At 45.4% G+C, this 10,906-nt stretch overlaps 1 protein-coding gene across 6 annotated transcripts; it reads left to right on the forward strand.

Annotated features, from left to right (window-relative positions):
• The first annotated feature begins 4,717 nt into the window (after nt 1–4,717).
• LOC103643525 (serine/threonine-protein kinase PCRK1) lies at nt 4,718–8,783 on the forward strand. 6 transcript variants are annotated; one of them, XM_035964278.1, is made up of 5 exons: nt 4,718–5,009; nt 5,638–6,343; nt 6,503–6,622; nt 7,315–7,808; nt 8,339–8,774. In XM_035964278.1, exons 1-5 carry the CDS (start codon nt 5,002–5,004, stop codon nt 8,346–8,348), a joined length of 1,338 nt encoding a protein of 445 aa, XP_035820171.1. In that variant the 5' UTR covers nt 4,718–5,001; the 3' UTR covers nt 8,349–8,774. The 6 variants fall into 6 exon arrangements, 5 of the variants coding, with proteins under 5 accessions (XP_035820171.1, XP_008664920.1, XP_008664923.1 ...); XR_004855512.1 differs by having other exon boundaries at nt 4,720–5,009; nt 7,315–7,904; nt 8,339–8,783; XM_008666698.3 differs by having other exon boundaries at nt 4,720–5,009; nt 7,315–8,774.
• Nucleotides 8,784–10,906: the final 2,123 nt, after the last annotated feature.

Raw genomic sequence — 10,906 nt, forward strand, 5'->3', positions numbered from 1 at the left:
CGCGCACTGCGCTGCTGTCAGAGTCGACCGTTGCGTGCTGGATAGCTGTTGCCCACTGGCTCACCAGACAGTCCGGTGGCACACCAGACAGTCCAGTGAATTATAGCGGAGCGCGCCTGCGTTTTCCCAAGAGTGGCTTGTTGGAACACATACGGCCTGGTGCACCGGACACTGTTCGGTGCGCCAGTCCACACCACACTCAAGTATTTGCTCCGGTTCAATTTAGTCCCTAACTTGAATCTTTTATTGGTTTGTGTTGAACCCTATGCACCTGTAATACATGAGTTATAGAGCAAACTAGTTAGTCCATATGTTTGTGTTGGACATTCAACCACCAAAATTAATTGTAGAAAAAGGTTAACCCTATTTCCCTTTCAATTAGGACCTACCCTCACCTATTAGAAGGTAGGAACGTAGTGTACATGCATTACATGTTTATATTACAATATACTCGGTTATGTATGTTAGAGGATGGAGGACGTGAGTGGATATACACAGGCCGCATAGGAAGGAATGATGTTACCCTTGAATGTATTACAAAGACTAATGCTTTCTTGAAATGGGCATTTGGCGAAAGAGCTAAAGGAGCGCGTCTAGTCTCATGTTCATGCAACAAATGTGCCAACAGGAAAAGAAAAATAAAGAAGGTCATGGGAGAACATATTTGTAAAAATAAATTTTAATGCTGCAACAAATCTAGCACAATATGTTTGGTCCAAACCACCAAGGTCTGGGCCAATTCCCAACACTATATATCTATCTAGATGGTTGTTTGCCAGCGTGCGCTGTATGCCTGTAGTTGTTGGTTTCAACTTTAGCTACGATGTTTTGTGTCACTAGTCCAGCAAAATGTTTTGTGTCACTTTTGAACGGAATTGGACTTGCGATTACTCAAATGTCCATTTTACAACTTTTGTTTGCTGTTGTGTTTCCAGCTTGTGTGCCTGACAATCATAGCCACTAGCCGCACCTTCTCCGTGTTTCACTGTCGAAAGCATTTAAGGGCCTGTTTGGAAGCGGAGTTTTTATGGTTTTTGAGAAATATCGTAGTATCAGCTAATACTAGAGTATTTTGGACCAAAATCTGTTTGGGAGATCATTAGAAAAAAGGGTTTCCAATACCATGGTTTAGCCAAAACTGCGGTATTTTTATAGTATTTGACACACAGGTCTGAACCCAAGTTTTTCTTCACGCGCACGCTGGCGCACAATTTTCCCTCCACCTGACCCCGTCTCGCGTTTTTTGTTCTCCACCCGTGGATGACGGAACCAAACCTCAGAACCCATTCTCAGAACTCACTGCCGCCCCAGGTGCCCTCGCAACCGCGCCGCCCCTAGGTTCCCTCGTCGTGAGCCGCCGCCTCCTTGCCGCCCCAACTCTCCCAGCTTCCTTGCCTCCCTGCCGCCCCTAGCTCCCTCGCCTCTCTGTCGCTCCCAGCTATGATTTCTAGCTACACACCACCATGCGAGGAATCTGGGAAGGAAGACAAGGCTGGTATGTTCTGTTATCCCCTATATTCCTCTCTTATTGCTAGCTAGGGTTATAGATTTGCATAGTTTAGCTCTGCACTAGTGATCCCTGTTTGGTTCATGTCATGTGTGTTGTTCTACAGATTGGAATACATGAGTTTAGCACTGCATAGTTTAGCACTATATATTTTAGCATGACATGAATTTTGTTTGTTCTAGGGAAAATTGAGATGAGAGCGGATTGGAATGAAGGAAGAACATGGTTTTTTGTGAGCATCCTCAAAGAGTACAACTCACCAATATATCGCGCGCAGAATGGATGGACCAAAGAGGCATGGAATAGTATGACACAACATATTAATGAAAGGTTTACATCAGCAAACATTGTAGTGTCGCAGTTGAAGGATAGAGAGCAAAGGCTAAAAATGGACTACAAGGTTGTGAAGATCATTGTGTAAAATAGTGGCTTTGGTTGGGATAATGATCTGAAAATGGCTACCACTGTGGGTGGGGTATGGGCTGATCTATCAAAGAATTTACAGAGATGGGATGGTAGGTCATTCCCTTTCTATGATGATCTGCATGAGATTTACAATGGTATGAGTCTTCACTTATGTCTTTTGCCTTAACACAGATTCTACTCATTGTTGAATTTTTTTGTGTTTATACAAGTAAAATAGTAGAAGGAAAGAACTGTAGGCGATCTTTAGAAAAAGAATGCAAGGTTGCCAACAAAACTGGACAAGAAGATTATGTGCAGATAAGTACACCTAGTCCAACTATTAATGGTATGCATAGTTCATTTTTGACTTATTAGAAGATGGTGCTGATTTGAGCAATGAAAATGGGTTCAATATTGACATAAACACTGGTCAATATAGAGCTTTGGAGGAAGAACAATCTGGTAGAGAGACACAACGTTATGAGGAGACACAAGTTGGTATTAGTGAGATGAGTGAGACCCAAAAAAGAAAATTTATTGCTACTACGTGTGACAGTGAAGAAAAAGGGAAAAAGAAAACTAAAAGAAATGTCAATGCCATGGATGATTTGCAAGCTTTGCAAAAAGAACTAGAAGCTTACAAGGAGCTAACAAAAATGCAGCTTCATTTAAAGAGTAAACAAATAGAGCAATCTAATCCAATCAATGATCCGTTCAGCATGTCCAAATGTATGTTGAAATTGAAGAGTTGGCCCCTAACTCAAACTGAACTACTCAAGGAAATCAACTTTCTGAAAGGGGACAAAGAAGCTAGAGAGATATTCATTTGCTGTGAAGAGCAATCTCTTGCAGAAGCTTACATCAATGGGTCTATTTCTGACTAATGCAAGGTAATCAGTTTGCAGAAACTAGTTGTTTGTAACATGTTCTAGATAATCTGTCCACATAGCCTATGCAATCTGTTTTTTTAAATTCCCTGCACGCCTTCGTTCATTGCACGACATCAAATCTTCAGTGTAGTTTTCATCTCCTTCTAGAATATCCATTATGTCAACACGATTAACATGCATGTTATCTTCATTAAGCCATTGCTCGGAACCATAATTGATTTTAATGAAATTTTGTAGTACACAACTAGCCAGTACAATATCTCTGAGTCTCTATAGAATAATAAGAAGCACATTTGAGAATAGGGAAACACATTTTGAGCACACCAATAATGTGTTCAACATGGTTCCGTAGTTGGGCATGTCGTAGGTTGAATAACTCCTTTGCATTGCTTGGCCTTAGATTACTTCTAGCTTTCTGAAGCAAATGATATCGAACAACACAGTATGGAGCTATAAAATTAGGAGTATTTGCATATCCTGCGTCAACTAAATAAAATTTGCATGTAGGAACATAGAAACCATGAGCCATTGCATCCTGTAACACTCGGGCATCTGCAGCTGATCCTTCCCATCCAGCACTGACATGCACAAATTTACTACTGAAGTCACACGCCACCATTACATTCTGTGATAGACTGCCCTTTCTATTTTGATATGGGTCTTGCAGCTAGGAGATATAGCAATAGGAACATGAGTACCGCCCATCCCTCCAATACAGTCCTAAAAATATAACAGTTAAATTATTTCGATATTGAAGTATAGCATGAGTTACTTAAAATCAAATAGGGCATGAGTTACCTTAAAGTATGGCATAAACTTGGGGTTGCTAGATATAACAACCGAGGTATTGATTGGAGGCAGTTGTATCATCCTATATGATAATGAGACAATAGATTCAAGTACAAGATTGAAATATTGACTAATAGTCTCTCCGCTATGCTGAAACCGTTCTTGTATGGAACGATTACTTGCATTTGTTGAAAGGCAAAACATAAATATTGCTGATTGTTCGTCAACTGAAACATCTCTTCCATTTGTAAGGATATTGTTGTCAATTAGAAGATCTACCGATTTGCAAAAAAATTCCTTTTCCATGCGAAACTCACGTCTAACTCGTACCTTATGTCCTTGTAGAAGTTCTTCGACATGTTTTCCCCCGAAAGGATTAAAGTGTAGATAGGTGTACGCTCATGAAAATGATTTCCATCTAACCATTGGCTGATAATTTTCATATCTTCATCCTCTCTTCTCTTCCTGCTAAAGAAATTTCTCCACGTCTATTCCTACTTTCAACTTACAACTAGCTTGCACAACAGATTATGGATTACATATTATTTATACACAATATAAAAAAAGAATGGATTGTGTGTCTCTCTAAAGAATGGATTGTGTGTCTCTCTCTGTTGGTTGAGTAGTGTGCATTTCTCCGGTCAAACCTGTGCAGTTATGAGTTCACCTAACTCTGATTATTATGGTTGTGATTACTAAAGCACTGATTATCATGCTTCCTCCCAGGTTAAGGAAGGTTGACACACGTAACCAACTTCTGAAAAATAGAAGCAAAATTGAATTTGAACTTCTTTCTGTGCCTTCGCTGGATTATCATGTATTTGCTGGAATGTTTTGCTGCACCATAGGCTGATGGTTGCTGCATCATATATTTGCTGGACTATTTTATTTTGAACTTCTCTAGTCGATGGTAGCTGCTATTTGAATTTGAACTGTGCTACCAATCACGTCGAGCTGATGGTTAAATTTAAACAAGTCAAAAACTGTGCTACTAAACATGATTATATATTAAAAAATATTGTGGTTTTACTCCTGTTTTACTAAAACTGTGTTTTTCTGTCACCGCATATTGTATACCATGGTTTTAATATAATGTTGTATTTGCTACATGGCCTAAACCTTTCGCTGTCCACCCTTCGCATTTCTCTCGCCCCTGATCACACCCCAAAGCATGTAACCAACTAACCACCAAACAGACAGACAGCGGAGGAGGAAGACGAAGGCCGCCGCCGGCCCGCCGCGCGTAGCGCACGAGCAGACACCCGCCCTCTCCGTTGACCTGTCAATTAGCTCTACTTTACCCCTACCCAACCCAATCCACTCCTACCGGCCACCGCCCTTGTCAATATTTTCTCGGGGCGGATTCCAACGAGCGATCGCGAGCATATCCGTCCCACGCCCGGACGTCCCATGTGCAGGTGAGCGATGGAACCAAGCTCGTTTGTTGTTTTGCTCCTGGGAGGGAACTGGGAACGGGATTCGTTCGTTGGGGTTGGGTGCGGAGGAGCAAGGGATCGCGGCGGGGACGTAACGCCATTGACAGCGATTGCGTGTACGGTGAAGGTTGGTTGGGAGGTTGGAGGGGTAAGGGAAGGGCCGGCTTGAAAAAAAAATGTTTGCTGCCATGGCTGCCTCATCGACTCCCTGGGCGTGACGACGTCGTTGCTCTCGTGGGCGTGGTCGTGCTCGTGCCTGCCTGCCACTGGCCTAATTTCTCCAGATTTGGTGGGTGGTTTGCACTCCACTGATTGGTGATCGGTCTCGTTTTGCGCTGTTTGATCTTTGTTTTGGTTGCCAAATGGGGAGGTATAGCAGCTTCTTTTGATCTGCCTTTTGGGCCTTCTTCTCAAACCCCGTTCCCATTTTGGGTTCATCGTTTGCCTTTTCGAATCATATATTGCTTAGTAAGGATCAAAACTTTAGTGATTCAAATATCGATCAATGTTCTTGCCTGTCGCCATTGCTGCCGTTGGAGCAGAGTGAAAAGAGAGAGGCTCTAGAATTCTTCCCTCTTATACTTTGTGGCCACGATGGATGCTTTTGCAGAGCAGGCGCGGCATCTCTGAGCATCAGAAGCGCCATGCACTGCTTCCGGTTCGCGAGCTGGGAGCGGGACGCCGACGAGCGGCGCGAGTCGGCGGCGGCGGCGACCACGGGGCGGTCCTTGTCCGCGCGGTCCAACGGCAGCACCACGTCCACGGACCGCGACGTGCGGCGGTCGGCGTCCGAGTGCTCCCTGAAGGCGTCGGAGCTCAGCAGCGCCAGCTCCTTGGGCCGGGGCCGGCAGCTGTCGCTGTCGCAGCGGCCGCCGAACACGCTCCGCGTCTTCACCTTCCAGGAGCTCAAGTCGGCCACCCGCGGGTTCAGCCGCGCGCTCATGCTCGGCGAGGGCGGCTTCGGCTGCGTCTACCGCGGCACCGTCCGGAGCGCGCTCGAGCCGCGCAGGAGCCTCGACGTCGCCATCAAGCAGCTCGGCCGCAAGGGCCTGCAGGGGCACAAGGAGTGGATGACGGAGGTGAACGTGCTCGGCGTGGTGGACCACGCCAACCTGGTCAAGCTCATAGGATACTGCGCTGAGGACGATGAGAGGGGGATGCAGCTGCTGCTGGTCTACGAGTTCATGCCCAACGGCAGCCTGGCGGACCATCTCTCCTCGAGGTCACCGCGGCCGGCGTCGTGGGCCATGAGGCTCAGGGTGGCGCTTGACACGGCTCGAGGGTTGAAGTATCTCCACGAAGAATCCGAATTCAAGGTACGCTTCTTCATTTACCTCCAATCTCTGACGTTCTTGGGACTGCAGCTGCTAGATTTCCTCTGTTCCGCACCTTGTTAAATTCAGAAGAAACCTTGCATTGTTTAACTTCTCTCTTACTAGTCTGACGTAGCCTGCGTCATTAAATTTGTGCTTCAGATTATATTTCGCGACCTGAAGCCTTCCAACATTCTTCTCGACGACAACTGGAACGCCAAACTGTCAGACTTCGGCTTGGCGAGATTAGGACCTCAAGAAGGAAGCCATGTCTCCACAGTGGTACGCAACAAACCATGTTCTTCGCACAATGTATATAATTTGATGAGGCACTGTTCTTAGTGCCTGTTTGGATCATAGTGCTAAAGTTTAGCAATTTGCTTTTAGCATCTTTTAACACTTCTGTTTGGATCTCTAAGTGCAAAAGTTTAACTAAAAAGTGTAGTGCTAAACTTCAGCACCCAATAGCAGTTTAGCTCCTCAAGTGCCATGAGATCCAAACAAGCCCTTAGTAGCTTCTGGCACATTGATCCCAAAGATAGCTTCGCACGTTCTTCCTCCTGGTACCTGCAAATCAAGTAGCCAACCCGCACAGACTCATTCCACCATTCTGATCCGGTCAAGCAATCGGTGCACGCACTAGAAAAACTTTCCAATACTGGTGGCCTCGTGCCCGTGGAAACAAGGAGCTGACCATGTCCCTCCGTTCTTTTTTATTAATTATGATTTAATTCGAAAATAAACTAGATATTTGGGAATAGTACTATCTTCTACGCAATCAAATAGAAGTAGAAAAGTAGCACAAATGCAGCCAGGCACTTTCGGTTAGTTTGCACTCTACTTGCCTAAAGTCACCTGACCTAACCTTTCTGGTCAGTTACAACCAGCTAGCTTTCTGGGAACTTTCCAGCTCTCAACACTTCAACACGTTGATTCTAAAATTATAAAATTATAGTATTGCCTATATCAAACAGGTGGTGGGGACAATTGGATACGCAGCTCCTGAATACATCCACACAGGACGCCTCAGCACCAAGAACGACATATGGAGCTTCGGCGTCGTGCTCCTTGAGCTCCTTACAGGCCGGCGACCTCTGGACCGAAACAGGCCAAGAGGCGAGCAGAATCTCGTGGACTGGATGAAGCCCTACTCTTCCGACGCCAAGAAGCTCGAGGCTGCAATTGACCCAAGGCTCCAGGGGAACTACAGCAAAAGATCAGCTGCCCAGCTTGCGTCGGTGGCGAATAAGTGCCTGGTGCGCCATGCCAGGCACCGTCCCAAGATGAGCGAGGTACTGGAGATGGTGCGGAAGATCGTTGAGAACAGCGAAACCGGAACGCCGGAGCATCCCCTGATCAGCAATTCAGAGGAGTTAGTTAGTGACGAAAGGAAGCGGAAACGCCTTGGCTTGAAAAGAAGGATTGCAGATATTAAAGCTGGGGAAGGGAGATGGTTTGCATGGCAAAGGTGGACGCCTAAGCTTGTGAGAACACAGTGATTCAGATCATCGGTAGATAAGGCGTTTCTTGCATGGCTTGACTTGCATAGTTAGTAGCAAAAACGGTAAGTCACCTGGGTTTTCTTTTAGCAAACAAGTCACAGAGCATGGCAATTGTAAACAAACGGTTTGGTGCAGTCCATGGCAGACACCACTAATAAATAATGGATAGGTTCACATTTTCTGGGATCACAAATAGGCTGATAGGAAACCTTCTCCACAAACTCGGGGGGTTCCATGTTTCTTATTAAGCTCAAGCAGTCATTTTCTCGTGTAGAAGGCATATCGTATAGTTTACTCGGTTTTGTAGAGTGACTTTTGAGATGCATGATGTGCCAAATAAGAGTGTTCTTGTAGTGCCATTGCTACCCAAGTTTACATGTGTAGTGTTGTATTTTTTTTGGGTACCTGCAGAAATTCGCTTACCCCAACGTGATTGGGACAAAAAGGCTTTGTTGTTGTTGTTGTTGCCTACAGAAATTCCTTTTCTTTATTTTAGGTACAGGTGATATGCATAAAAGGAGGAGAAATTGCTTGTGCAGTTCCATATAAATTGCCAGAGCATGCTCCTGGACTCCAGGCAGACTGCAAAATTGCTCCATACACAGTTTCACCAGATGCTTTTGGCTTACAAAACGGTCATGAGGTTTTCAACCAAATCTGTCATACAGGCAGTAGCTGGTAAAGCAATTCCTGAAGAAAGCTCCTCCAGATGTCAATGTATCTGCCTGCTGTTCAAGCAACGAACACATGGTTGCCATTAATTTCTCCTCTGCTTTACCGAACTCTTAGACCACATACAGATAGGAGAATCTCGAGACAACATCTACATCCCATCTTTTCTCTCTTCTATCACTAGATCATGTTCGCCAACTGAGTTGTACCTTGCAATTTGGATTCCAATAAGCATAAATGATGCCTTTGACAGTGCTTCAGTGGGCAGAACTCACTAGCGACAAATGCAGATTCAGAGAAAATGATCAAACCGCTTCACGGGATTTTTGAGAGATCCGCTAGCGTCGTGACGTTGTTCGCCCCCACCCTCCATCGCCGTGGAGGCAGCATTCTCCATCATCTCGAACACCACGAGCGCCTCCGTCATCTCGAACACCACGAGCGCCCCACGATGCTGGTTTACAAAATCGATAAAAACCGACGGTAAACCGGTCGGTTTACCGAAACCGCCGGGGTACGATTTCGGTTAACCACCATTTTTTTTCAAATTCGTTCCAAATTCAAAAAATTTGAAAAAACATAAAAACCGAAAACCTCCGATAAACCGTTTTTTGACCGGTAAACCGACATTTTTTTACGGGGAAACCGGATTTAATACCACAACTAAGTATTTAATGATCAATTTAGGTATATATTAGTCTTATTTAATGTTATAAGTTATATGTGAAGATGTTATATGCTATATATGAAGATGAATCTCGTAGCTCAAGTCAAGTTTAGGTATTTAGTGGTCAAATTTGGTTTTATTTCCTATCCAAGATGGATTACGTGGATCAAGTAGCTTTAGTTCTTCTAATAAGTATCCGTCTGGACAAAACTCAATCTAGAACCCTTAGCTCCAGTTCTTCTATATGTGTTCCTAAGATTTGCTGATCAGAAGAAACGTTTAACACTTGATGAGGTGCACATGCAATACACAAACATCAAACATACATACCGGTATATTTTTTTGCTTTGTGGATAAGTATTTGTTTGTCGTTGTTGTTTTCTCGATAATGTATCTCATATCTATAGACCTATCACTATCACTATGATGGATTGGAACAATATCACGATACTTCCAACATGCCTATGTACTATCACTATGACTCGAGCTGAACATGTGAGTATTGTGAAATAAGTTGACCTATATGTAGTTGCCTTGTTGGAGAGTTATAAAAGAACTTGTATTTGAGTATTGCGAAGTTCGCTGGTTGTTTGTTGCATGAGAACTGGAGTTTGTGGTTGCATATGTATGTTGTATGTTATTTTGGTGAACACATGTCGTGTAGATCAATTAATATTTACCGTGCAATGTGAATTGAGCAAAGTACACATAAATCTTGTCAAAAAATTTCATTTTTCTGTAAAAACAGCAAAAACCGATTTGTTTCGCGGTTAACCGACGGTTTAGGGCGGTTTCTCGCCGGTTTTTCACCAGTAAACCGGTTCGAATTCAAATTGATTTAAATTGGTCAAATCGATCGGTTTTTACCGGTTTATCGACGGTAAACCGTTATCGGTGGGTAGCAGTTTTTATAGGCTAAACGGTTTAAACCGTGGGATGCTCTCTCCAGTACACCACGTCCCGCAGGGGGCATCCGAGCGAACACCTGTCGGACGGCGGGGAGGCTCCGGCGATTGGCATAACCATCGTCCATCGAGAAGCGTGTTCCAGGAGACAAGGTTGGGGTGGGGGATTCTTCTCTTGTGTTGACGGGAAGGGTGATTCAGGTGATTAGTAGTAGCTGTGCTGTAATGGGCCTGATAATCGGCCTGTAATTGAGTTGTAACTCATATAAATGCTGTCATTTGGCTGGAGACGAGCCCTACGGCTAGGGATGGCAACGGGCCCCCATTCCCCGATCCCCGGCGGGGAATTCATCCATTAGGGGACGGGGATGGGGAGAAAATACTCCCCGCGGGGAAAGAAACGGGTAAAAACCAATTCCCATCGGGTATGGCGGGGTCGGGTACGGATAATGGCCACCCATACCCGCTACCCGTCGGGGATCCGATATGACAGGTGGGTCCCATAATTCAGTGTCTCACTGTCTCGGCGTGGACTCATTCACATTTAGTCATTTCCCTTCAGCGGTTCAGCCCGGCCCGAACAACGCGCAACCCTAGCTTCCGACTTCCGCCGTGCGACCCTAGCTTCCCACTTCCGCCGACGGCCCGCCGCCGCTCACCCGCAGGCACGCCGCACGCCCGCAGGCAGTCAGGCACGCCGCGCGCTCGGGCTCCGGGCTCGGCTCCGTCTCCGTGGCCGTGCCTCCCTCAGGCCTCAGTCCCTCTGCGTCGTACGCCGCACGCCGCTCGCAGTCGCAGAGTCGCAGTCAGGCACGCCGCA

Source organism: Zea mays, chromosome 1 (assembly GCF_902167145.1).
Source record: "Zea mays cultivar B73 chromosome 1, Zm-B73-REFERENCE-NAM-5.0, whole genome shotgun sequence".
Taxonomy (NCBI): domain Eukaryota; kingdom Viridiplantae; phylum Streptophyta; class Magnoliopsida; order Poales; family Poaceae; genus Zea; species Zea mays.

Coding starts and splice junctions, on each gene's coding strand:
- LOC103643525 (XM_008666698.3), top strand. Junction 6,344..6,502: donor ACGAAGAATCCGAATTCAAG/GTACGCTTCTTC, acceptor TTTGTGCTTCAG/ATTATATTTCGCGACCTGAA. Junction 6,623..7,314: donor GAAGCCATGTCTCCACAGTG/GTACGCAACAAA, acceptor TATATCAAACAG/GTGGTGGGGACAATTGGATA.